This window comes from Moschus berezovskii, chromosome 12 (genome assembly GCF_049115385.1).
Source record: "Moschus berezovskii isolate FMDL1 chromosome 12, NW_MosBer_1.0, whole genome shotgun sequence".
NCBI lineage: Eukaryota > Metazoa > Chordata > Mammalia > Artiodactyla > Moschidae > Moschus > Moschus berezovskii.
In genome coordinates, this window is record NC_142471.1 from 65,278,660 (window position 1) to 65,306,149 (window position 27,490).

The following is a 27,490-nucleotide window of genomic DNA, read 5'->3' on the forward strand; positions in this document are numbered from 1 at the left end:
CTTTCCCAGCATCATGGTCTTTTCCAATGAGTTGGCTCTTCACATCACACTGCCAAAATACTGGAGCTTCAGCTTCAGGATCAGTCCTTTCAATGAATATTCAGGGTTGATTTCCTTTAGGATTGACTGCTTTGATCTCCTTGCAGTCCAGGGGACTCTCAAGAGTCTTCTCCAGCACCACGATTCAAAAGCATCAATTCTTTGGTGTCCAGCCATATTTATGGTCCAACTCTCATGTGCGTACACGGCTACTAGAAAAATCATAGCCGTGATTATACGAACTTTTGCCAGCAAAGATATGTTTATGTTTTTTAATACACTGTCTAGGTTTTTCATAGCTTTCCTTCAAAGGATCAGGCATTTTTAAATTTCATGGCTGTAGTCACCATCTGCAGTGATTTTGGAGCCCAAGAAAATAAAGTCTGTCCCTGCTTCCACTTTTCCCCTTATATTTGCCATGAGGGGATGGGAACAGATAGCATGATCTTAATTTTTTTGAATGTTGAGTTTCAAGTCAGCATTTTCACTCTCTTCTTTCATTCTCATCAAGAGGCTCTTTAGGTCCTCTTCCCTTTCTGCCATTTGAGTGGTATCATCTGCATATCTGAGGTTGTTGATATTTCTCCTGGTAATAAGGCAGGTCTAGTTACTGGAAATGGCAACCCACTCCAGTGGGTTCTCCAGTGTTCTTGCCTGGAGAATCCCAGGGACGGGGGAGCCTGGTGGGCTGCCATCTATGGGGTCGTACAGAGTCGGACACGACTGAAGTGACTTAGCAGCAGTTACTCTGTATAAATTTCATGGTGGGAGGAGATGCCCTGGGGAATCTTCCACCTGCTCTGCTCTGGGGCCTCTACACCACAGCCTCGGCTGTTAGGATGGAAGGGGCTGGCTGGGAGAGGTGCGTTACTACGGGGACATCTGTGGGACTCTTTCAGACCAAGAGTGACAACCCAACTCACTTTAGAATAATGCAAGTTTGTAAGGAAAGATTTCAGTAATGTGACAGGCATGGTTTGCTCATGGAAAGCGAGAAGCTAAGTCTCTAGACTGGGAGTGTGGGCCCCCAGATGACCCTCAGTTGCACCTACTTTGCACTCACCCCACCTGCTGTTTGCCCGATTCTGGAGGCTTTGATGGCCGCAGAGGCCACACATTGCTCCAGGCAGTGGCCCCTGTGGGTAACTTTGTGGGGCACTGGGGAATTGGGTCCTTTCTTACACAGTTTGCCAGAAGGGTGACAGCAGTAGACTGGGCCTCCCCAGGGCAGTCCTCTGATCAGCTGGTAGTGGGGCCCTGGCAGTGAGAAGAGGATGCTTGTTGGTCAAATGGATTGTTTGGAGCTGATGTTGTGAGATTACTGAGTATCCCAGACAAGTCTACCCCATGTGGTTATTACATATTCAGTTCAGTTCAGTTCAGTTCAGTCGCTCAGTCGTGTCCGACTCTCTGCGACCCCATGAATCACAGCACGCCAGGCCTCCCTGTCCATCACCAACTCCCGGAGTTCACTCAAACTCATGTCCACAGAGTCGCTGATGCCATCCAGCCATCTCATTCTCTGTCATCCCCTTCTCCTCCCACCCCCAACCTTTCCCAGCATCAGAGTCTTTTCCAGTGAGTCAACTCGTCACATGAGGTGGCCAAAGTATTGGAGTTTCAGCTTTAGCATCAGTCCTTCCAATGAACACCCAGGATCGATCTCCCTTAGAATGGACTGGTTGGATCTCCTTGCGGTACAAGGGACTCTCAAGAGTCTTCTCCAACACCACAGTTCAAAAGCATCAATTCTTCGGCGATCAGCCTTCTTCACAGTCCAGCTCTCACATCCATACATGACCACGGGAAAAACCATAGCCTTGACTATATTACCTGTTCCATTAATACACAGAAAAAATGCAAGCTATGTATATAAAGCAAAACCAGTTTATTCATGAAGCCTTGGATGAGAGGTTAACCAGGACCCCATGTGACTTGTACGTTTCTTCCAGAACAGTGGCTTGGGCCTTGTGGACTTGCTTGCCTCAGGCCATATCCTGGGAAACTGACATCTCAAGGGTGAATTCATCTTCCTGGGTCAGAGTTAATTCAAGGTCACATGCTTCTGAGGTCCCTGAAGACCACGTGGGCTGCATTTCGTCCAGCGGCTCCCATGACACCTCCTCCTGGAAGGGAGCCTCCCATGAGCCAAAGCTGTGCTCACTCCCCTCCCACCCCTCTATCCCCTCATGGGATTGCCAAGGCACCAGCCACAAAGCAGAACAGGGAAGACTGAAGGGTGGTACTGGGGTATGGGTAAAATAACCACCTGGGACAATTATCAAGAGATCTGGACTCCCCTCCAGGCTTCCTGAATCCATGCAGGAAGGGCCAGTGCCTGGTCCAAGCAAGTGTTCCCCCTTTGCCCTTCCCAGCCTGAGAGCTGATGGGCCAGATAGCAAGACTCCCAGCACACAAAACCAGAACGTGGGACTAGGGGTTGAGGGGAAGACCTGGCAGTACAGGCCTGTCTGGGAGGCCGGGGCCCACATAGTTCAGAGGAAGCACCCATATGAGATGAGCCTCCATGGGGTCAGTTAGGCCTGGGATGGGAGCAGGGAAGAATTTTAAAATTGAGAAACTGGACTGTGCCGATCCTTCAGTTCAGTTCAGTTCAGTTCAGTTGCTCAGTCGTGTCCAACTCTCCGCGACCCCATGAATCACAGCACGCCAGGCCTCCCTGTCCATCACCAACTCCCGGAGTACACTCAAACTCATGCCGATCCTTACTGGTCTCAAATATGGACACAGAATTTAGAGACATGGGTCCCTCACAACCCCCAGTGGGAACTGGAGAGATGCCTCCACTAGGACGTGTCCCCAGGCCTCATGAAGATGGGGTGAGCAAACCTGAGGGTTCTGGCTGGAAAATTCTCCATGCAGGGGAGGGCTTGTTCTCCTGGGAGTTCCCTGCTCCCCTCCCTCTCATCTCCCGCCTTATTCACCCTGTCCCCCTGTCTGCAAGCTTCTGACGTGTGGCCAGCCCTCGCCACCCACCTGGGGTAGTGGGACCGAGGCTCACTCACCAGGATGGGCCCCGCTTCCACAGAGATACAGGCCCCGGAGGGGGCTGCGGTAGCTGGAGTGCAGGGGCACAGGACGCGCGAAGTACAGCTGGTCCAGGCTCATGGCGCAGTGGAATACATTCTGCAGAGGCAGGGCCACGGTCATTAACACAGGAGGGTTATAGTCTCCACCGCCTTCCCTGACCCTGTTCTCCAAGGAAGGTTCTTCTCCTTCCAGGGTGTTTTTGGGCTCTCGTGACGCAGAATGAGAAGAGGAAGAGAGGGAACAGGCACAGGCCCCAGGGCTGGGGTGAATTTTCCCAGAGGCATTCTTCAAGAAGGAAGGAGGGTTGGGAGCATCTTCAGAGGGTGAGGAAACTGAATGGCGGAGAAAAGGGGGGCTTGAAAGGTTGTGTTGTGGACTATAAATCCCCCTCACTCTGTTTGAAAAGTAGAGGAATGTGATTTATTTTGACTGCTGATGTGTGTTTCTTTGGCCAAGACATCCATGTGAGCCTGGGCCCCAGGGTCCAAGGTCACAGTGAGTGGCAGACAAGGGTGCTGGGACCCAAGTGTGGTTCTACTCCAATGGCCGGGGTCAGACCAGCCGAGGAGGGAGGGGTGTGGGGGCAGGGGAAGGTCACACCCGAGGGGCAGGTCTGACAAGGAGACCAACATCTGTTGGACATCATGGTGGGGGTCACCATCGGCTGCCCGTTCACTGTGTCCCCAGCTGAGCTTGTTCTCTTCCCTGGAGTTTCCTCCTCGACAGATGGATGGATGGCATCACCTCCCCCTCCTCGGCCTCCAGATGGACCCTTTACGTCCCCTCCACCCCTCTCTCTACACATGCATTTATCAAGATGTCTCAATCCACTTTCTCCAAGCCTTCCACCTCAACCCTTTCCCTTCCCTCTCCACTGCCTGGCCTCCCTTACTCTCTAGCCAGCCTATGCTGTCCAATAAAAATATAATTGGAGCTACACATGTACTTTTAGATTTTCCATTAGCCACATGAACACTTAAAAAGAAACTGGTGAAATAATGTTAATAATACATTTAATTTAACCCAATTAAATAATGTTTAATTTAACCCCAGAGATCCAAAATATCATTTCAACATGTGGTCGATATTAAAATTATTGTTGAGACTTGCTGCATTTTTTTGGTCTTTTGCCATCTGGGGTGCATTTTATATTGAAACACATTTCACATTGGCCTGGCCACGTCTAAGTATTCAATAGCTAATAGGAGCTAGTCGCTGCCATACTGGCCCTGGTGTCCGACGCACTCCCTGCCTCCAGGCTCAGTTGTTGATAAATTGAAGAGAAGTGTGAGATCAAGCTGCCTGGGGGAGGGGAGGTCCCTCTGAAGAAAGGCAGATGGGAGATGCTGACGGGGAGGTCTGGACAGAAATCCCACAGCTCTGGTGATCTGCCTGGTGGGCGCTGCGTCTCCCGCCTACATGTCTTCTCTGCTCCCCGCCGCCCACAACTGACCATGTCTCTATCCTCTCTCCGCTGTGGTCTCTGCCCCGTCCTCCCTTCCTGCCTAAGGCTGGGTGTGGAGGGCCAAGATAAAGCCAAGCGGGCATGTCAGGGAGTGGAGGTGCGAAGAGAGTGAAGGGAGAGTGACGAGAGCCTCCCGCCGTATATACGAACTCACCCCCCCAGGAAGCCCGAAGACTCTCTCCAAGTCAGGGGGTGTGAGGATGTCTCTGCCCACCACGGAGCCCTTGAAGCCGGGTGCATAGGCCTCGATGCAATCAAACACTGGGTGCCAAACACAGGGAAATGAGACAGCATGATGAAAAAGAAGAGGCTATGATTATACAATTTGGCACATTTACTAAATTCGTTAAACTCTACATTTAAAATGAATATTTTCATATGCAAACTATATCTCAATAAGCAAAACAACAACAACAAAACAAACCACATGGTTCACCAGCAAATATTCTTTATGAAGGCCTGTGGGTCTCAGATTATCCCAGCTCCCACTCTTTCCCACCTTTATATGCCAACCCTAAACTCTGTCTCCCCTTGAATATGCAAAGATTTCTCCACCCAAGTTATTTCTTTTGCTTGGAATGCCCTTTGCTGCCTGGTCAACTCCTATTCACCCTTTAAAACCCAGCTCAAATGTCCCTTTCTCTGGAAAGCTTTCCTGTCACTCTGGCTCTTGATTCTTCCTTTGTTTCACACAGTCCGTTGACTGTAAGATTGGTTTATTATTCTCCCCCATTGGACTGTGAGCAACCTGAGGGCAAGAACAATGTCTTTTTGCCATTCTTAGCCCATAGCCTGACCCCAGCAGGCACTCACTGAGTTGATTTTGGTTTCCCTGGGTATTCCTCTCTTCTTGGCAGAGGCCTTGCGGGTGTTAATCCGGAGTGGGGCCATCAGGAGGAGAGGGGCCACTCAGCCAGCTGTCACTACGGAGACCTGACGGTCTAGCTCTCCTTACCTCTGTCTGCGTAAGCGTTTCTCTGCTGCTCATCCCAGGCCTTGCCTCCAGCCAGCGTGTAGGGCGTGTACTGAGTGAAGAGGGAGACAACGTGGCAGCCGGGGGGAGCCAGGGTGGGGTCCAGCGAGGAAGGGATGCAGAGCTCGATCAGAGGTCTGTGTACGACAGGGGAGGAGAGAGGGCAGGGCCTGAAGAGCAACGCCTGCCTGAGAGAAGGGGCCGTGGAGCCATACTGAGATGATGGGACAAAATGAAGACCTGAGCTGGGGACGCTGGGGCCGGATGGATCATCTCCGTAAGGTTATGGTGTGTTTGCCTGCACAGGCTTGGTGACCATCAGGACGGTCCAGACCACCCACGGGGAGCTCTCTCATCCCCAGGTCCCTGATTCAGGAAGACCCCTAGGCTCTCGGGTCCCAGCCGGTCCAGGGAGGTGAGTGTGAGGTGGGCCCTGCCCCCACCCAAACACACACCCTGTGGTCTAACCAGGGGCTCAAGCGTCTCCAGGTTCCCCACCTCTTGGAAGGCAGGCCATCCAGGGCGTCTTCAAAGGCCCGGTGGACAAGGAGGGTGTCCTCACAGTTCAGGTGGATGGAGCACTGGTGATGGGGCAATGGCTGGCCCCTGGGAGTGCTGGGGGCTGCCAGGAAGTCAGGCAGCCTGTTGACAGCCACTGAGAGACCAAAGGGGTGGTCAGGGCCCAGAGGCCTGGGTCCTCAGCCCCTCCAGGGCCCTCCTTCTCTACCCATCGCCTGCTCCCCGACACAGTGGGCTGGAAACAAGGAGCATGACAAAGTGATTCACCTTCAAACAGGGGGCAGGCTGGGGGGCAGGGAATAGAGACAGGTCAGTCTTTCCCAGACATGGAGATTTCTCACTCAGAACATCTCAGAAAAGACAGTTCTGCAGTCCACTGTGCCTCTTACCATTGATCTTTGTAACAGGCGACTTGGTGTCCAGCTGGGCAATTCTCGCCACAAACTCCTCAGGAAGCCACTCCTGAAAAGAGAAGGTTCCACCCTAGGTGTGGCTGAGGCCCCAAGGGGGCTGCCTTCCTCCTTTACTCAGACTGGTCCCTCAACCTCTACTGCAGGAGATCCTCTCCCTCCCTCAGAGTTAGCCAAAATACCTCCTCTGGAAAGCCCTCCTGGACTCCTCCCACTCTGTGTTAACCACTTTTCCCTGTGTACTTTGCCAGCGTCCTGGTGGTTAAGTGGCCCAGACCAGCTCCTGCTATGGATGTGGCCCAAGAGCTGCAGCCTCTTTCTCCTCTGGCCTCTAAGCTCTTGGAAGTCTTGATGATCTCAAAATTGTCTTAAGATGCTTTTGAAACTGGTGTTTGCTGAATTTTATTAGTGGAATCAGTCAGAAAAATGATGTCTTGTCCCCAAGAATAAACCCCACGTCATTGGGAGCTCAATGGTCATACACATATTAGCACATCTTTGGGGGACAGGGCACATGTGGTCAATTGCAAAAACTGTTTCAAGTCCCCGCCCCTCCCCATACGGATACCTCTTTCTTTGCCCTCCCACTGTGACTCTGAGCTTGGTCGTGAGACAAGGCTAATGTTAGTGAATAGGAAGCAAACAGAAGCACTTGCGTGATCGAGTTTGCTCCATTTTGCTTTGTGCCAGACCCTGAGGACATGTCTGGACTATTGCGCTGGGGGATAAGAAACACATGGAGCAGAGCTGAGTCATCCTGGACATTCTGACTGAGACCCCTGGACTAGCCACAGCCGTCAGCAGGGCCCACGAGTGCCCCTCAGCTGCTGGAAGATGTGTGGGTTAGCCCAGATCAGCTGAACTCAGTCCTGCTCCGTGTACTAATCCATAACTCTTGTGATATGCCCAGCAGTTGTGTGGTTGTTATGCAATGTTCATGTGATGATGGGTTATTGACATAAACAGTGGAATCAGAGCTAGTTAGAGGGGAAAAATCAGGACAGCAGGAAAGCTGTAGAAACAACTCTGGGTTGAAAGTCAGACTTGGGTTCTAGCTGTGGCTCTGCCAATCGTCAACTGCCTTGGCTTGGTCACCTCACCTCCCTGGACCTTTCCCTCACCTGTGAGGCTTATTGCTACCTGCCTGTTAGGTAAGCGGAGAAGGACGGGCTTCCCCAAGTGTGGGGAGACTTGGCATTCACATCTCCCACCCTGATGCAGCCCTCTGAAGCTCCCAGGTTCCAACCCCCAGCCCCGTGCTGGGAGATACTTCACCTCCTTCCCAGCCTCACCTGTGGCGTTAACTTCAGGAAGGTGATCTGTGGCGACGCGTTGGACAGCACCACTTTGCTCCTCACCTCTGAGCCATCTTGCAGCACGACTCCTTGAACGCGCCCTCCGCTGCTCACCTGCAGCTTAGCCACCATCTACGGCCACCGGCAGGAGCCCCCAGGACCCCCGGGAAGAGAAACAAGGGTTGGCTCTTGGGGGATTTCCACTGTTTGTGCTGCTCCTAGGCACCCACAGCCTTCTCATCCCCTGCTGATTTCCTGCAGATCCTGGTGAGGCGTCGGCCCACTCCCCAGTGCAAAGGCTCACTCCAAATGTGCGATGGTAGCACAAATTCAAAAGGGGATAGGCCTGGGTCACAACTGCTCAGCCAGCGACAGTCTGCAGAGCCCAAACCCAGCCTTGTCCATCAGTAAACTAAGGACCCTCCGAATCTGAGACTGTTCTATTCTAAGATACTTGCCAAAAATCGGGGTGGATGTCAAGGGGCTGTTCACCTTTTCGGTGAAGATGCTGACTCCGTGAGCGGTGGCTGAGCTTGCGATGGCATCAGAGAGGGCACCCATGCCTCCCTGGACGTAGCCCCAGGCCCCCCGAATCCCCTCCAGGCTTCCCATCACGTGATGGAGTAGCACATACCTGAGGACAGATAATCAGAATCAGTGGCTGGAGATGGGGTTTAATCTCCCCAGAATTCTAGGTGCAAATATTCTTCCTCTCCCAGTGCCTTGAATGGTCCACATAATCCACTTGCAGTTCTACATCTGCACATGCTGTTCTGGAATCCAGAACCCCCTTCCCTGCTCTTCTTTTGTTTGGCTAATCCCTCCTGTCCCTAGAGTTTCAGATGAAATATGTTCCTCATGGGGGCTTCTCTGAGCCTGGACCACGCTGCTCCCTTCCTCGCTCTCCCATCACAATGCCCACGGTAAACAGTTCACTCCACATCCTGCACCTGCCTCTCCCGCGGGATTTCAGCTCCATTCCCCGCGGTGTCCTCAGCTCCTGTGCAGGCAACCGCTCCATCCATACTCATCGAAAGAATTAATGGGAAAAAAAAAATGTCTTAAAGGCCCATTTCACAAACCGGGCAGTGGCGAAGCTTCCTGGACACCCACAGAGAAAAGGACCCAGAGGCCCCAGCTGGAAAATCCTAATTGGTTGGTTGGTCTTGGTCAAGGTGTTGCAAGCACTTGCCAATGCACCCCCGCCTTTTCCATGGCCCTGGGAAATTTGGGGCTGGCTTAGTGTGTGTTGAAAAACCACTTCCGAGGGGTGCTCTTCTCCCTTGAGAGATAAGCCACATTGACAGCTTCTAGCTGCATCTTCTGGTACCCTGGAAATGGCCCAAGACTTGGCAGCATCCTCTATCCCTACACACACACACACACACACACACACACACACACACACACACACACCCCTTCCATTCCTGCTCCTACAGGGCTCATTAAGTCATACCACAACTGCACACTTCATTGTGTCTCACTGCCCCCTCTCGGATGAGGCTGTCAGCACACCTCCCACTCACAAAGGGAAAGGCAGCTTCCCATCCATGTGAAGGTGTCTGTGTGTGTGTGTGCACCCTGGAACCCAGGGAAAGGCTTGCAGGAGAGGGGCAGGCAATGGGGCTTCGTGGGAAGGGAAGAGAGGATAGACAGATGCGTAGATGGATAGAAGATGCAGAGATGGATAGGGAAGAAGATACTCATGCTGAGACATCACAGCGGCAGGACTAAGGCTCTTCTACTGCAGCAATGGGGAGCAGTGGCTAAGAAGGAAGACTTGGCAGGGGTGCGGGGTTCGGACAAGTCGGGCTGGAAATCAGCTCTGCCCTTACGAGCTGGGTGACTTTGGGAAGCCTATCTCCCTGCTCTGAACCACAGCTCTCCAGTGTTGCCTCGAGGGTTAAATGAATCCTGCGTGAAGCAGTTGGCGCCTGCCTGGTTCATCGGGTGAGTTCAATGAGTGATAGCTTTCACTCTTGCTGGGGTATCTGCACCCCTCCCGCTGCGCCACCTCACCTTCCGCACTCACCCACTTCCTGGAATGTAGGGATTTGTCATGGCTCCAATCACTGCATCCGTTGCCAGAGTGGCTTTTAGAGGCTCAGACTCAAACCACTGATCCAGCACCTGGGAAAGCAGAGCGGCATGGAGGAGGCCTTACCTGGGCAGCAGAGGCCCCATCATGGAGAGGTCCAGCCCGAGGCTGGGGCACCGCTCACCTTGGCGGCTGGAGCTGTGAGGACCTGGTAGTACCGGGGCAGCTGGGCTCCCAGGGTGCAACCTGAAAGAAGAGATTCATAAAATGTAAAGCGAGACAGGCAAGAAGGGAACACTTTGATCCTAATGGCTCTGCACCTGTTTCTTTATCTATAAAATGGGAGTCATATTTTCCACCCTTAAAAGCTATAGTGAGGATTAAATAAGGTAGGTAAAGCATTTCTAAATCTATAGGCACTTAATACATTTTAACTGTTAGAATTATCTGGGGGCCATTTTTAATTTGTATCTTACTCTCCATGAATCCTCTAAGGCTGTACCCTGGGAGGCAGTGGTTTGGCTAACCCATCTCTCTGACCCTGATTTAATCTAGCTCAGAGAGTAACTGGGCACTGGAACCCTGAAGGTAGAGGTTATGAACTCGAGGCATTTTGCCCCAGTGCTGAGCTTGCTGTCTGGCACATAGCAGTTGCTCAATAAAAGTTTACTACATGAATGCTTAATGCGTGTTTATTGCATGAAGTTCCTTGGACTGGCGATGTGGGAGGCAATGTCTGCTCTTGACATTCGTGATAGATTCTACCAGCTCGGCTCCTTCACCCTCCCCGTGTTCATACACTTTGCCCTGTAACTGCACTGCCTCCCACCCTAGCTGAGTGGACCTGCCTTACTTCTTGATTCTGGGCTCACATGATCTGCTTGGCCATTGGAGTGTTTGCCAACATGATGCAATCAGGGGCTTGAAACTGGCCCGCACATCAGGGCTTGCCCTCTGCACTGCTGTCATTGATATAAGAAGGTCATGCCTGGACGAGCCTGCATTTTCCAAGAAGAGGATGAGAGGCACTTGGAGGAGGGCTGCCCCAGCCACAGATGCATGCACAAGACCAGATCAGACCAGCTCAGCCCAGCTGGGACCAGCTGAGCCACGCAGACACATGAGAAAGAAATGTTTGTTTTTACATGCCACTGGAATGTTGTAGTTTGTTATGTCGCAACTTTGTGACCACAGCTAACTGGTTCAGTATTTTTGTAGAATACAGACGCTTAACTGGTTTTTGTATCCTTGTGTTTGTCCTTCAGCTGCTCAGTCGTATCCAACCCTTTGTGACCCCATGGACTGCAGCACTCCAGGCCTCCCTGTCCTTCACTATCTCCCGGAGTCTGCTCAAACTCATGTCCATTGAGTCAGTGATGCCATCCAACCATCTCATCCTCTGTCATCCCCTTCTCCTCCTGCCTTCAATCTTTCCCAGCATCAGGGTCTTTTCCAGTGAGTCAGCTCTTCACATCAGGTGACCAAAGTATTGGAGCTTTAGCTTCAGTATCAGTCCTTCCAATGAATATTCAGGGTGGATTTCCTTTAGGATTGACTGCTTTGATCTCCTAGCTGTCCAAGGGACTCTCAAGAGTCTTCTCCAGCACCACAGTTTGGGTAAACTTTGTACCCCAGAGGAGTGGTAGAAAATAATAGCAGGCTTGGTGAAACTTCCTTTCTCATACCCACCGCTGCTGCTGCTGCTGCTGCTGCTGCTGCTAAGTCACTTCAGTTGTGTCCGACTCTGTGTGACCCCATAGACGGAAACCCACCAGGTTCCCCCGTCCCTGGGATTCTCCAGGCAAGAACACTGGAGTGGGTTGCCATTTCCTTCTCCAATGTGTGAAAGTGAAAAGTAAAAGTGAAGTCACTCAGTCGTGTTCAACCCTTAGCGACCCCACGGACTGCAGCCCACCAGGCTCCTCCATCCATGGGATTTTCCAGGCAAGAGTACTGGAGTGGCATGCCATTGCCTTCTCCGCATACCCATCGCAGACATCACTAATTTGCCACAGACATTTTTCTTGCTGAGTCCAATCATCTAGCATCCTTCTTGTATGGGGGCATCTCTTCAAACTCTCTTGGCCCCATCTCTCTCAGCCTCCCCCAGCCGTGGCTATGGTGATGAGCTCCATGCAGGCTCCAGCCAGCTGCACACAGTGCGACCTGACCGCATCTCACCTCAGGCCTGTAAGACGCGCTTCTTCATTTCTTCCCTGGGGCTTCTCTGACGCCGTGACAGGATACCCATGGGACTGACTTGGCACCCATGGACGCACAACCCGGAAGTTAGTGCCTCATGCAGGACTTAATAGCCATGGGGGCAACCTCTGAACGCTGGGGAAGAGAACCCAGTGGGTAAATGTTTCCCCTTTCTTCTCCTGGGCACGCTGTCACGAGCATTCGCTGAGGCTCCTCAGAAGGTCCAGGCAGGACGTTATCGCTCACAGCGGTGGCCAGCTCAGTCACGCACCCTGGCCCGACTCTCCCCTTCCCGTTCCTCCTCCTTTCCCTGGGGTCCCCCTTCAAAATGAACTACTTGAACAGAAGCCCTTGGTTCAGGCTCCATTTTTAGAGCGTGCCAGCCTAAGATAAGGCTGTCTCACTTACAGTGCTCCAGGCGGCCCCTATTGATTGACAGCAGCTCTCGGAGGTTCAGGCTTATGTCCAATCATGGAGAAATTGGGCTCAGTCACATGAAGGCATTCATCAGGCCCTGATACCTGCCCTTGGACTTACCTGCCTGCCACAGGGGCTTGAGGGTGGACAGCGACTTGAGCCTTTGGAGCAGGGAACCCCGCTGGAAGGCCTCCAGGTCCACTGGGGCTGAGTCTAGCAGAGGGTCAATGGCTAACGCCAAGCGATCCATGAATGCCTCATACTTGGGAAAGGCCTGGAACAGAGCTCCGAGTCAAGGTCCCACTGCCTGGAATTCCACAGGACCCTGTCCCCATGATCGGCCCTCCAGACCACCTGGCCTGCTGCCTCCCAGCCAAGCCTTGATGATTCCTCAGGCCCCACGCCCTGCCGAGCGTGACTCCGCCTGGCTGTGCAGAGTTACTCCCAGTTCCAGGTCTGTGCACTGGTGTCAGCACTAGGGGAGGTGAGACAGAGCCTGCATAGTAATAGCAGGAGGTCACCAGGGGGTGGCAGGGACAAGAGTCCCTGGAAAACTCAAGTACCCTAGGACATGGTCTCTGTGATAAACCAAAGCCCACTTAAAAGTTTCTTCTCTCTGTCCTGTCTTTCTATTTCTTACCGATGGAAGTAAGACCTCTTGCTCTGTACCCCAGCGTGTTGACTGTTCCATCCCGGTCTGCAAACCCCACCCCCCACATCCTTTCATCATCAGCAGGAACAGAACCCTGCCTCCCTTCACCCCACAATCTCCTACAACAGAATGCATATGACAGCCTGGTTATGACCCTGCTTCCCTGGATGGGTGACAGGAGCAGGGACGGACATCTATGCCATCTGAGGTCCTATCTTACTTCTTAGCCCAGAGCTTTTAATTTTTGGTTCTAGAACTCTTGGATATACCCATGGAATTTTAACACCTGTGACATTAAGAAAAGCTCTGTGTTGAATTACACTGGAGACTCTTGATTAAAATGAAGGTAAATAGCTTTCTCTGCAACAGGTCTTCAATGTGACAACGTGCAAAGACAAAACCAGAATTCTGCTCCTGACTTTCCACACTGAGATGTGGTCTCTGCCTCCTGTTCCTGTGGTCAACAGCCATGGCCATGGTCACTGTCCTCTAGCTCAGGGACCCAGTCTTGTCCTGAATCCTCTCCAGTGTATCTGAGATGGGTAGGACTTGGAGGAGAGAGTGTAGGGAGTGCAACCTACAGACTGAAACTGTACAAAAGAATCATGTGCAAAGCACTTAAAAAAAAAAAAAAAAAAGCAAAGCTCCCCAAGTGAGCTGATTGTCCACCAGGTTAGGAAACCGCTGGTTAGAGAGAGAGGCTGGATCTGTGGTTTTCTTGGTTTTACCTGATAGTAGATTAACAGAACAAAAATCATCCCCCATGGGTTGCTTAACCCATGTTCTCCTTAGAAGAATGTCTCCACCAAGATATGAATTAATGCTATGCTGTCAGCTTGTATCTAGGCTTGGTACAACAAACGGGCACTCAGAGAATCATTTTCTGTCTGTAAAACCAATCACACCAGGCCTATTACATTCAATGACTCATCTAGACAAAGCTACCCAACAAACTCCTCACAGTTCAGTCCCAAGGGAAAAACTGTGCCTTCTTCATCAGAACTGCTCATCATCATGGGCATATTCTTGCCTTGGGCTGCCAGGGAATGATGCCAAAATAGATGAATATTTATTATAACTCTCTTGTCCTAAATTCCTGATCCAGTGTGTCCTATCTTTAACTGTCTCTGATCCCCCCTTTTTCTTTTTGACCCTCATGCGCTTTAATATGGAAAACCACTTGGAATTCTGTCTGAAAGGAGAAAGCACATACAATATAAGGACATATCAGTGGATTCCCTTTTGAAACTTGAACAGTGGCTTCATGCTGAACACACATGGGTTTGAGGGTCTCCCGTGTCCACTGGTCTTAGCCACTGTTCTCCACCCCTTCTCTTTGCAGTGCCCAAGATCAAAGGCTGACACAGACTGGAGCCCTTGTAGGGCAGATGGGGTGTCGTGTCCACACCCCTGTGGCTTTGGACAACCTGCTCTGGGAGAATTCCAACCAGGCCCATTTCCTTCCAACAGTGGCCTCCAAAGGACTTCCCTGGGGGTCCAGTGACTAAGTTTCTGCACTTCAGTGCAGGGGGCCCAGGTTCAATCCCTGGTCAGGGATCTAGTTTTCACATGCTGCAACTAAATATCCTGCATACTGTGACTATAAGACCTGGGACAGTCAAATAATTTTATTTTTTTTAAGAGCCCATCTCTCAGAAAATAATGTTTAAAAAGAAAAAAAAGCAGCCTCCAGGCTGAGATGGAGGAGAAGATCCATCGCTGGTCACTTTCCCTACCTGGGCATCCTTCCGTGAGAACTGGGCGATCTGTTTCTGGTTTTCCACCATGTCTGTGCCCAGTAGAAGGGACCGGGGCACCTTGCCCCCTGTGCCCTCTTCCAGCATGGGGGTGAAGGAGTAGGGGTTTCGAAGATGAAGCCTCAGCCCATGTTTCTGCAGAACACAGACAGTACAAGTAACATTTGAATGGATCTGACCACGACACTTCTCTGATTGTGTTTGGGTGACCTGTATTTTTTTGGGCTCCAAAATCATTGCAGATGCTGATTGCAGCCATGAAATTAAAAGACGCTTACTCCTTGGAAGGAAAGTTATGACCAACCTAGACAGCATATTAAAAAGCAGAGACATTACTTTGTCATTAAAGGTCCGTCTAGTCAAGGCTATGGTTTTTCCAGTAGTCATGTATGGATGTGAGAGTTGGACTGTAAAGAAAGCTGAGTGCTGAAGAATTGATGCTTTTGAACTGTGGTGTTAGAAAAGACTCTTGAGAGTCCCTTGGACTGCAAGGAGATCCAACCAGTCCATCCTAAAGGAGATCAATCCTGGGTGTTCATTGGAAGGACTGATGTTGAACCTGAAGCTCCAGTACTTTGGCCACCTGATGCAAAGAGTTGACTCATTTGAAAAGACTGTGATTCTGGGAAACATTGAAGGCAGGAGGAGAAGGGGATGACAGAGGATGAGATGGTTGGTGGCATCACCAACTCGATGGAGATGAGTTTCAGTATACTCTGGGAGTTGGTGATGGACAGGGAGGCCTGGTGTACTGTGGTCCATGGGGTCACAAAGAGTCGGACATGACTGAGCGACTGAAATGAACTGAACTGACATGTATGTATTTAGGTACCTGTATGCAGGTTCCCAGGGGATTCCCAGGTGGTGCTAGTGGTAAAGAATCTGCCTGCCAATGCAGGAGACATAAGAGATGCAGGTTCAATCCTTGGGTCAGGAAGATCCCCTGGAGAAGGGAATGGAAACCTATTCCAGTATTCTTGCCTAGAGAATCCCATATACCAAGGAGCCTGGCGGGCTACAGTCCATGTGGTAACAGACAGTTGGACATGACTCAAGTGACTTAGCACGAACATATACATGAGGTTTCCCAAAGCATGTGGTCCCGGTTCCTATCTTTGATACAAGAGTATAAAAAGCCCTCTTGCCCAGGCACACTGTGGCAGACCATACCACACCATGCGATGCCACACATACATGCCACGCCATGCTATGCCACATCACACCACGGGACACTACCCAGTGCCAGGGACTGTACTAGGGCTTACAATGGTTACATCACAATGGCTCTGTAAGTATATCATCCTCATTGTACAAAGGCAATAGCGGAGGCTCAGAGAAGTCAAATAACGTGTTCAAGGTCACACAGGGAGGCGGATCCAGGTTTCAAACCACATCCCTGTGACTCCAAAGCCCTGGCTCTCAGCAGTAGTCTTTAAATGCTCCTATTTCAGAAATAATTAAAACTGAGAAAGACACAATAAAGCCACAGTTATGTGAAAATCCATACTTACAAGGTAGATAAATTATTCACATAAAAAAAACCCTTTTATTTACTTTGCAGACTCATTTACTCCATGGTCACTTTAAATAGAAATTCCCTTGATGCATTTAAAATATTTGATTTACAAATACTTGATTAGCACACAGAACTTTCCAAGAGCACATTTACTTCTTCAAAGAAGGTGGAGATAAAACAAAAGGGGCCTGTGCTACCCCTACAAATAAGACTTCCTGTTCCTTCCTAAGACTTTTTTGACACGTGATTGACATACAAGGAGCTGTATGTATTTAAAGTATGCAGCTTGACAGATTTGGCCTCTAGAGACTTCTCCCCCAGATACACTTTGGTCTGCTCCCACCTCTTTGAGGTCTTTGCTCAGATGTTACCTGAGTAGCATGCTTAGCTCCCCCTGACTCTTTGGCTCTGCTTAATTTTTCTCCAAAGCACTTATCACCACCTGGTCAATTACATACTTAGCTTTCCTCTGTCTACACAGGTAGAATGTGAGCTCTCTGAACTCAGGGGCTGAGTCTCTTTTCCTCAGTGCTGTATCTGCAGCATCTAGACACCATGTGATCAATACATAGTCTATTGACTAATTAAATGCACTGCTGCAGACAGGGCACCAACCCAGAGGACGGAAACGAGATCTGTGAGCAGAAGTTTTAGGAAAACACACAGAAACCCAAAGAGACCTTTTCAATATTACAGCAGAAGTCTCCCCTCAACCGCAGGCATTCCAGATGGCAGGATCTCCATGACTGAGCATTGTGAAGGTGCGTCCAAAAGTGTTGGAAGGGGTGGGGCTGGGAGACCCACAGGATCCTTCCTAATGCTGAGATGGTAAATTTCTTTGATTACAAACTGGAGGAATTTCCAGCTTGGTTCATCTTGATACAGTGAGCTCTCTACAGTGCAGGAGGCACCCTCAATTCCTCGGAGTCTCTCACCCTTGGCCTCCATCACCAAGTCTCAGAGCTCAGCCTCCAAACCTCGTCCACATCTCCCCATTCCCCTGCCCTGCCTCAGCCCAGCTGCCACCTTCTGAGCTGCCCTGCAACTGCTTCCACCACAATCCACGCCATCCAGCAGGAGGACTGATCTTTCATAAAGTCATAAATCCCATCACCTCACTTCCCGATTCAGCACCTCTTCTGTCTGCCTGCTGTGCTCAGACAGAACCCAGGCCCTTCCTCCCAGCCCACAAGGCCCAGTTTCCTCTGGCCCTGCCTGTCTCCCATGCTGTCTGCTGCCCCTCTGCCCGGGACTTCCACTCTGACCACCGGACCTTCCTTTCCCTTAGGCCTGTGCACTTCCGCTTCCTTCTGACTGGAATAGCCTCCCCTCAGATGTCCACAGTGCTGGTGACTTCTTGGCATTTGAGTGTCAGCTCGAGTGTTCCCCCCACCTCCAAAGGAGGTTTTCCTGGTCACCAGTCCAGGTGGGGCCTCCAGGCTCTCACAGTTGTGTTGCCTTATTTTCCTTTCTATAGGTGTGCTTACCTCCACCTGAAGCCCTCTCACTAAGAGCTCAGCCTCGCCACCCTCCCTCAGCACCTTCAGTCCACATGTCTCTCCCAGGGCCTGGCACAGGGCAGATGCTCAGAAACATTTGCTGAATGAATGAATCAATAAACCCCCAAAAAGGGATCCAAGAAGAACCCAGACTTTGCTTCAGGTCTAACTAGTTGAACATGATTCATTTATTTGTCTGATTCCAGGACTTTCTCCCATAAAGAAAGTGACTTTCATGTCCGACTCCTTGTGACCCCATGGACTGCAGCACACCAGGCATCCCTGTCCTTCACTATCTCCTGGAGTTTGCTCAAATTCATGTCCATGGAGTCGATGATACCATCCAACCATCTCATCCTCTGTCGCCCCCTTCTCCTCCTGCCCTCACTCTTTCCCAGCATTAGGGTCTTTTCCAATGAGTCAGCTTTTCACATCAGGTGGCCAAAGTATTGGAGCCCCAGCCGGCTGCCCCAGGCACTGTGCTAATGATGAGCGATCACCAACTACTACAACAGCCTTCTGAGGCTGGTAAGACTACACCCCCATCTTACAGACAAGGAAGCCAAGGCACCACAAGGCTAAGTCACATAGCTGCTAACGGCAGAGCAGAGATTCAAAACTGAACAGTTGGGTTCCAGAGGCTGAAACCACAGCCGTGTGCTCTACCTAGGACGGAGGTGGGTCCTGAGAGCTCACATCTGAGACCTGGCCCACAGCCACCAGCAAAGTGCACGAGGCTGAGCAGCGTGGCTATCAAGACGCCCTCGGTGGTGGCACATCAGAGCTCAGAACAAGGGGAGGAGTCGCTTAGACTTGGCTCCTCAGTCATTTCCTTGTGTGTGAGCTTAACCCCCTGAGTTCCCTCATAAAATGGGGACTCCTACCCATGCCTTTGCCACTGTGCATAGCTAGTGTGTCTGAAAAGTGCCTTCAGTGATAGGCTGGTTTGTCTGGGGACAGAGACCCCTCCCCAGGTCTTGGCAGGATTTCACCTGATCCTGGCTGGTGACAGGTGTGCTCGCTGTCTCAGGGACTCAAAGAATAATTTCTTTCATGGGTGACCATGGCTTAATGTCTTATTAATTTCAAACTCAGCGCAGAGTTGCTGCTGAAGTGCTGACAGCATCATATAGAGATGGCACCCAGGACCCTCTCTGAGTGGTGGGTGACAGAGGCACCAAGCAGCTAAGTAGCTCCAGGAATGCATGACCGAGTTTGTCAAAAAGGCAGCTAGGGGTCAAAGGAGCCTGAAAGGGCGGGGGCAAGACTGTGGACTAAGGTAAGGCTAAGAGGAGTCAACAGCGATAGACTGGGAGTTCCCAGGGTGCCCTACAACTGCTCAGGAGCCCGAAGAGCTGAAAGTCTGACTTCTTGCTCAAGTTGCCGAGGATGGTGACTGGCTCTCAAGTGTAAGGAGGGCAGCATGTGGGCCCAGGACCTAAGGCAGCTTTGCAAACTCAGATGCCCGGATGCCCAAAGGTTCCTATGGGGGCTGGAAAGGGCCCCGGGGAGTGATGGACAAAGCACAGCCAGGGTGGCATTTGTGTGAAGGGTCAGCTGGTTCAGCATCTAGGAACACGGACTTTGAGACGTTTGATTTGTGTATGAAGTTTCTCGATCTTTAAGACACCAGGTGGGCCAGACAAAGTCCATCTGTGGGCAGGCAGCAAGGAGAGCATGGGAGATAGACACACCCTCGGAGGGAAGAGTAGCAGCTGCCCAATTCCCCAGCCCCCAGGCCATGGAGCGGGTGGATGGACACACACATGTACACACACACACTCTACCTTCAGCTCCAATTCGGAGTAAATCTGCGGTCGCAGCAGGCTGAGGAGGTAGGATGCTCGGGAGAACTTAAACCCTGAAGATGAATCGGATGAAGACAGTCACAGTGATCACCAGTGGCCACCCCAACGCCCCTCACCCGCCTCTTTGACTCACCTGGGATTATCTCCTCTGTGACAGCCGCACCCCCGATCACGTGGCGTCTCTCGAAGACCGCCGTGTTCACCCCAAATCTCTGCAGGTATGCAGCCTGGGAGGAGGCACACAGGCCTTCCCTTTATGCCTGGGGTCGACCCGCAGTCTCAGGGACCTCACCACAAGGCTGGCTCAAGCTGTCCCTGCCTCTGAGATGCCCTTCTCCTGCCCTTCCATAAATGCCCACCTCCTCAGATGTCCTCTGAGACCTGACATGACTGCTCATGCCCCTCCGCTTCCCATCCCCAGGTGACCTTCCGTCCTGCAAGCTCTGGAGCCTATGTGAGCTCATGCCCATTGCCTGGGCGGGGTGGCGGCAAGACTCGCCCTCCTCCCTAGCCTGCAGCAGGCAGTGCGGGGGGCGTGTCGTGTGAGCACCGAGGACTCCATCCCACTCCTCTCTTTTCCTGCTGGGGCGACCTCAGAACCTGATCCATCTGGCCTCAATTTCCTCCTGTGCAAAAATGGGGCTGATGATAGCAACACCCACTTTTCCTGCCTCACAGGGCTGCTGTGAGAATTCTCTGAGCTGGTCCCTAGAAGAAACTTAAACAGGGGTCCCTGAAATATAGGGATGTGTTCGGTCAATGAAGCTATGATTATAATATGGAATCATTTTGGGGAACAAATGTTTCAGGGAATGGTATTAATCTTTCTCTAGCACTTGGTGGAAAATCAATAAATATTTGTTGAACCAAACTAGTCCTCCATCTACTGACCTAAAATGCTGGCCCTGCCACCATCACCACAACCAAGGTGACAACACGGATGGCGTAGCTCAGAAGGTAGACTTTTGGTGGCTACTATGCCAGATGCTGTGCGAGCATCGTCTCATATGATCCACCTCAGAGGTAGGTGCCGTGACTCTCCTCATTTCACAGAGGAGGACGTGAGGCTCCATGAGGCTAACAGCTCAAGCTCACGGCACTGGTGAGCAGAGGTGTGGAAACTGAACCTGGTCTGTACACAGAATCTACGCTCCTGACATCCTAACGTGAAAGAGGAGCCTCGGCGTCACATTGGAAACTGGCCTCAGAGGTGAGCCATGTTTCTCCCACGAGACGCCAATAGTCTCACAGTCCCACAGTGATGACCGCAGACAGAGGTGGTCTGAGACCACGATACAGCTGACAGAGCAGGGCCACTTCACAGTTGGGTCTTCGCAAAGACGAGACAAGGTCTGCGGGTCACCTCAAGATCCCAAACACTGGCTCTCTTGGCCGAGATGCGTGACACCATGTGTGTGGTGACCAGTCTGTGCACGCTATCTCCCCTCCCTGCAGACCCGGTTTAGAGATGTCCCTGCTCTCCAGCAGTAACCAATCTAGGGCCAACTCCCTACTTTCTCAGGATGTCCCCAAATCACCCAGCAAAGTGCATGACGCAGAATAAGCTCTTCCTGTATCCTCTCATCCGGGATGCCCCAAGGTCACCTTTTGTGCAAGGCTTCTTGAGCCGGGCCCTCAGGGCACATCATCTATTGCCCTTCCCCTCAATTCAGTGAGGGTGGGCATTTTAATTCTCATTTTATCATGGGTCAGAGAGATTAGTTGACTGGCCTTAACGTTCACAGGTGGAAAATGGCCAAGCTGGGAGACAAATCCATATTCATATTAATATAAAAATCAGTGTTTTAAATTACTGATCAGTTGAGTTAAATAGGGGGCTTCCCTGATAGCTCAGTTGGTAAAGAATCTGCCTGTAATACAGGACACCCTGGTTTGATTCCTGGGTTGGGAAGATAAGCTGGTGAAGGGATAGTCTACCCACTCCAGTATTCTTAGGCTTCCCTTCCCTGGCTCAGCTGGTAAAGAATCCACTTGCAATGTGGGAGACCAGGGTTTGATCCTAGGGTTGGGACGATCACCTGGAGAAGGGAAAGGCTACCCACTCCAGTATTCTGGCCTGGAGAATTCCATGGACTGTATAGTATATCGGTTTGCAAAGAGTTGGACACGACTGGGCGACTTTCACTTGAGTTAAATAATGTCCCCTGTAACGTGTTTGAATAAAATTGCTATACTGGGGAAAGTATTAAGACGTAACACAGGTCTCCTGGCTCCCCACATTGCTGAATCCCCTGCACTGATATTCTAGAGCAGACACTGTTCAGGAGAATGCTCTGTGTGAATCTTGAGGCCTGAACCTCGATCACACACTATGGCCTCCTAGGGGTACACGGACTCTGGTTTGAGAAGCACAGCCTCAGGGTCACCCTGGCCTGCGGTCAGCTTGGGACCCAGACGCCAACTGTGCCGGGGCAGGGCCCTGCCTTCTCTGCTGGATTGGCTCCCTCACCATCTCCAGGGTGCACCTTGGACCATGTGTAGCTGCATGTTCCCCAAGGTGGTACCTTGCCTAGGCCTAGCTTGGGAACACTGGCTCTGTATACAAGGACAGCCCACCATCTGGAGTCAGAGGGCCCCCAGCCCCAGCTACCTGCTCCCTAAGGTTCCAACCTGCCTCCCATGTTATGTCCATTACACACTTTCCCAGCCGTTTATCACCTTGCTTTTGAAAGGTCAAGGGGAAACCTATGAGCATTAAGGAGAGGCAAGCAATCCTATGTTGTCTTTAAGGACTGTGGATGTCCACTTGAGCCAGTCACTGGTCAGCACCGGGGTGAGGGGACCAGCCGGGCTTTGCTTCTCCCCAGTGACCCTCATCCTGCCGGCTTCCTTGCACTCCTGCTGGAAGCCACACACCCAGGGGCCAGTGAAGTGGAGCGGAGGGGGAGGGACTCACAGCCACCAGCCCGTTGTGTCCTGTAACGAGACAGAGGAAAGGGGAGGAAGGTGACAGTGGTCAGTGGGCAGATACATTCCTTGAGGAGTGTGGCCACCCACCCCTGTCCCCATGCCCATGAGGATCCTGGCGAGGTAGCAGAACTTGGGGGACCCCCCCCTCACCTGTACCTGGATGTTGGAACAGCATCTAGCTTGATACTGTGCCACCTGGTCTTTGGGGAGTCACAAAACCCTGGTTCTTGCTCTGAATTGAAAAAAGTCCTGTCACCTTGGCTCGGCCAATGGTTCATCCTGGAGTGGGGACAAGGGGAACCCGCAGGCATCAGATGAAAGTGACCCCACAAAGCCTTGCTGGGCTTCCAGCAAGGGAGGTTGAGCAGATGACTGTTGGAGGGAGTGTCAGAGTTGACTTAGAGGAAGAGAGGGAGGCATGATTGTGCTGATGCCAGTGTCCCGGGTCACCCAGGTGAGTGCTGGTCATTGGACAGTTGCTGCCAAGCAGGGCTTGCTTTGCCCAAGCATGCCGCACAACAGTGCTCCAGAAGGGGAGTCTTTGTCAGTTTCCAGTGTTCCCGAGATAGAACAGCTCAAAATGAACTCGACACATACAGCTTCAACATTTGCTAGAATTGCCGAATGTGCTTCAGGGTGCTAGACGATTGGGCAGATTTGTCTGGTATAGTGTTTCTTCCAAAAAATTTTAGGCAGGCAGCCCCTGGGGTGCAAGCCCTGAACTTGGTTTGGGGTCCCATATCCCACACCAAGTCCATGGCTAGCAAGTGCCTCTCCAGCTCTGAGAAGCTTCAGGATCACTTGAGAACATGTGTCATCACCGATTCCCGGAGCCCTCCCTGGAATCTATTGGGCAGGTTGGGGGCAGGGACTAGGATGGACTTCACAGAAGCTCCCTGGTCATTCAGATGCAGGTGGTCTCAGACCCACAGGTCTAGCACGTGTTTCATGAACTAATAATACTGAATCATCAGTGATAAGCATGTCACGATCTATTTGATTATATTTCATTTAAAAATGCTGGTTGATAGAGTACTGTTTTTACCTTCTTTTGATAATTTTTTTAAGAAAGTTAAAAAACCGTGATGGATGGGAATTATGAATGAATTGCAACCTGAAGTCTGAAAAGCCATGCTCTCAAACACATACAGAAGATTAAAGGCAGACTGTCCTCACTTTCACTTTCACTTTCATGCTTTGGAGAAGGACATGGCAACCCACTCCAGTGTTCTTTCCTGGAGAATCCCAGGGATGGGGGAGCCTGGTGGGCTACCGTCTATGGGGTCGCACAGAGTCGGACACTACTGAAGCGACTTAGCAGCAGCAGCAGTCCTGGGCTCACTCTGGCATCTGCCGTCTTTTTCACATGTAAACAGAGGGCCTGATGGGCTTGCAGTGTCGCAGGGAGGATGACCAGTAATACACCTAAAGCACTTGTGCCTTAGCCGACCCATAATCAGTGCTGATCACAAATCCTGGAAAACTAATAAAGGCTTCCAGGCAACAGGGTCCAGTTCAGTCATCACATGTAAGCCCACAAACGCACAAACAGACCTCAAATGGCAAAGGGCAGGGATCCAATAGCCCAAGTTCCTTCTCCCTCCACCACTCCCCAACTCTAGTTGTGGCTGAAACTTTGTCCTGCGGCTTCTGGTGACCTCTCCCTTCCCCTGGAAGGAGTCTTAAGCTGCGGGCTCAGCTAATCTCCAGGCCTGACTGCAGGGTTTCTTAGGCAGCAGGCACAGAGGGATGCGGGGGAGGGGCGTGCTGAACGTGGGTTCCAGAATGTGTGGGCTGCAGGTGTCAGATCAGATCCATTCAAGAGCTGGTTAGGTGTGTGATCCCCTCAGAACCCTAATCACCAGGTAGGGAGCCCTTGAACTGCATTTTAACAAGCTCCTTGGGTCATCCTTTAGGCAAATTTGGTCAAACAACTGAATCAGGGTGATGCCCAGGTTACTGGTGTGACTTCAGGGAGCAGAGATGATCTGCATCTCAGAAGATGCCACTGTGCTCCTCACTCAGGCTGGATAAGCCTTCAAACCAGGTTTCCTGTCTTGCCTGGCAATCAGAGAAGCAACGTTGAAGAAAAATTCACACCTGAGACGCACACTTGTGAGCCATTCACCCAGGTACCTGGGGACCTAGGAGCAACCCCCTTTGCCAAGAGACAGCAGGGGTGGGTTGTCTCCAAGGGCAGAAAAGGTGGGAGGAACTTCCCTTTACTGAGCCCAGTCAGTGGGCACTGGAGCTGGAGTCCCCCAGCCCTGGAAGTTGGTGAGACAGTTGTCAAACACAGCCCCTGATAAAAATTATATAAACTTACAACGAAATAATGATATTAAAAACAAAGGTAATAAATACTCAAAGCTCGTCACTTCCTAATTATTTTACTATATTTTCCTGTTGTCTATGCCTTCACGGTTATTTACATCCATGGACACACACAGGGGCCATGCTACATGGTGATGCCTGGCTGCATCTCTCCCCCAAATTCACATTCAGAGACATCACGTCGGAAACTTAGAAAAAGGCTGCAGTGGGAGTATTCACACCATGGAAATCCACGAACCCTACACACCAGGGCCTGGGTTTTTTTTGGTTGTTAGACTTAAGAAACTGATGGAGAAAATGCTAATAATGCAAATTAAACTGGCAGTTGTGCCCACAGCAGTTACATTGTGAAACAGAGCAAACAATTGTGGAATTGTTCTTCTCCTGTTTGCAAAATATTATTTGACTGAGCAAGATCATTCCAATTGAAGGAGGAGAGAAGGTCTGACATAAATCTTTGTTTCACTTTCTTTCTGCTCTTTAAAGAAAATAAAAATATCAAACAATGTTTCCTTCGGAACCATTTTCATTTGTCAAATTGCATCCTTAGGTTGGTTTACTGAGTTCGGCAAGAGTCAGAAGCACTTGCTAAGAGTGGATTGGCTACCTGGAATTTAGAGGATTGTATATTTTATCTGCAAAACTGTGCTACACTTCTTTGACTTCAGTATTTACAATAAACTTACGTATGGATATATATACAAACATTCTTCCCTGGAGGGGTTACTGGTAAGCACTTACCAGCACAGGACAGCTCTCCGTAGGGATGAAAATGAAGAAAGGCCCAAACAGGGATGCAGCTTTAAAGCCGTGTGATGAGCAGGTCTTTCCAGGCCTGTCATCCCCTTTCTGCATAAACCCAGTTGGAAATAACGTCAGAAGGAGAATTTGAAGCTGTGAGTGGAAGGCCCCGAGAAAGGAGCCTGGTCCTGGCCTGGTGCCTCACAGGCTCAAGGTGGAATCAGTGCCCTGCACCCTGGCTCAGCAAAGCGCAGCTGGGTCACTGCAGCAGGTCCTGTACAGCCCAGTGGGCAAGGCAGTGGGGGCGGTCACTTCTTCAGACAGGCGGGAGGACCTCTGGGACTCGTGTCTATTTTTCCCTAACTCCCCTCGATGGAATGACTGCAGTGTCCTCAGGATGGTCTCAGTGGTCAGGTGCTGATTACCAGAACTCAGGTCACTTGTGTTAATTGCTCACACTAGTCAGTCGTGTCGGACTCTTCGTGACCCCATGGACTGTAGCCTGCCAGGTTCCTCCAGCCATGGGGTTCTCCAGGCAAGGACACAGGAGTGGGTTGCCATTTCCTTCTCCAGGGGATCTTCCCAACCCAGGGATTAAATCCAGGTCTGCACTGCAGGCAGATTCTTTACCGTCTGAGCCACCATGGAAGCACCAGAGCACTTGGAGCAGCATGATTTCACAGATCTCTTGTACCAGGGCTCCTTTCTTGCAACCCTTATCTACCATATGCTTCCCAAGAATGTGGCAGCAACTAGCTAATTTCACAGGAGATACATGGAAACTCCTGAACTCACTTAGTCCTCCCTGGTCATTTTAGATGGGAAGACTCAAGCCCAGAGAGGGCAAAAATCTGCTCCAGGCCACAACGGCAAGTCAACGGCAGAGCCAGCTCCAGAATCCTGGAACCTGCTCGCAGACGGGTGGCATTTTCACCCCAGCACTTGCTCTCACCCCAAATCCTGGCCAGCCTGAGCCAAATCAGTGAGAGGGCAGGGGAGTGGATGGGCGCCCCCCCACCCCAGAATTCTGAGCAGGCTGCCCTCTGGCCCCTCAACTCCAACCCTGCCCACTTTACCTGCGCCTACCACCACTGCATCGTACTCAGGCTTCAGGCGTCCCCTGGTGTCTGAGAGCGCTCGTCTCCACGAGGGGTGGGGAGAGGCGCCCATGGCTCTACTGAGCCCTCGGCCACATGTGGTCATTTCTGCCCAGGACTAGGCCGGGAATTTGCTTGCAAGCAGCCTTTTGTGCCTCTCCAGGCAGGGGGAGGAGCAGGGAGGAGGAAGAGGAGGAGCTGCAGCCCAGCTGCCGTACTTGGCCCTGGGCCAAGACTAAATGTGGACACTGAGTTGCCCGCGGCCCGGCCTGCCCACCCGGGGCAGAGTCATGGGCGGTCACCTGTTAACCTGGCAGAGGTCCTGCGCCTTCAGACCTCCAGAATGAACACTGTGCTGCTCAATTCTCTAGGGCTCTGCTGTGCCAGGCGCTGTGCCGACCAGTCGTGCAACCCCTCATGTGGGCCCCAGACAGGGAGCACCGAGGCTCAGACGAGTGTGTGTGTATGTGTGCGCGCGCGTGTGCATATGTGTTCCAAAGGGTCGTCCCCTCCCCTGTGCTGTCCTGCTTCTTATTAAGAAATTCAATGTCCAGGATGAGCTGGGGGTGGGAATCCAAGTAAGGAGAGGGACTCAGGTCCAACTTCCCGTCCTTCCGGCTTGTAACAAGGTAATTGCTCTATGCCTGCAGCAGGCTCATGGATCCGCTGCCTGAAGGATCAGGGGCTCTGCAACACTGCAGGGGGAGGGAGGCAATCTGCCCCTGGGACATCCAGAAAGCCCTGTG

The 27,490-nt window shown here is 51.4% G+C and overlaps 1 protein-coding gene across 1 annotated transcript; it reads right to left on the reverse strand.

Moving 5' to 3' along the window:
- Nucleotides 1-1,908: 1,908 nt before the first annotated feature.
- PYROXD2 (pyridine nucleotide-disulphide oxidoreductase domain 2) lies at nucleotides 1,909-26,928 on the reverse strand. Its single transcript, XM_055424911.2, has 16 exons — nucleotides 26,724-26,928; nucleotides 22,559-22,578; nucleotides 19,775-19,868; nucleotides 19,621-19,694; nucleotides 14,798-14,953; nucleotides 12,530-12,683; nucleotides 9,975-10,036; nucleotides 9,785-9,882; nucleotides 8,245-8,386; nucleotides 7,750-7,884; nucleotides 6,437-6,509; nucleotides 6,027-6,183; nucleotides 5,511-5,665; nucleotides 4,710-4,816; nucleotides 3,066-3,186; nucleotides 1,909-2,165 (listed from the first exon to the last, which is right to left on the reverse strand). Exons 1-16 carry the CDS (start codon nucleotides 26,848-26,850, stop codon nucleotides 2,095-2,097), a joined length of 1,746 nt encoding a protein of 581 aa, XP_055280886.2. The 5' UTR covers nucleotides 26,851-26,928; the 3' UTR covers nucleotides 1,909-2,094.
- Between the last annotated feature and the right edge of the window lie 562 nt (nucleotides 26,929-27,490).

What these genes read in the sequence shown, in the direction of transcription:
- PYROXD2 (XM_055424911.2), bottom strand. Translation starts at nt 26,850, where the DNA reads ATGACCACATGTGGCCGAGGGCTCAGTAGAGCCATGGGCGCCTCTCCC. An exon ending in CACAGAGGAGATAATCCCAG is followed by an intron (nt 19,695 to 19,774) that starts GTGAGTCAAAGA and finishes ATTCATCTTCAG; the next exon opens with GGTTTAAGTTCTCCCGAGCA. An exon ending in TCAGCATCTTCACCGAAAAG is followed by an intron (nt 7,885 to 8,244) that starts GTGAACAGCCCC and finishes CGGTGGCCGTAG; the next exon opens with ATGGTGGCTAAGCTGCAGGT.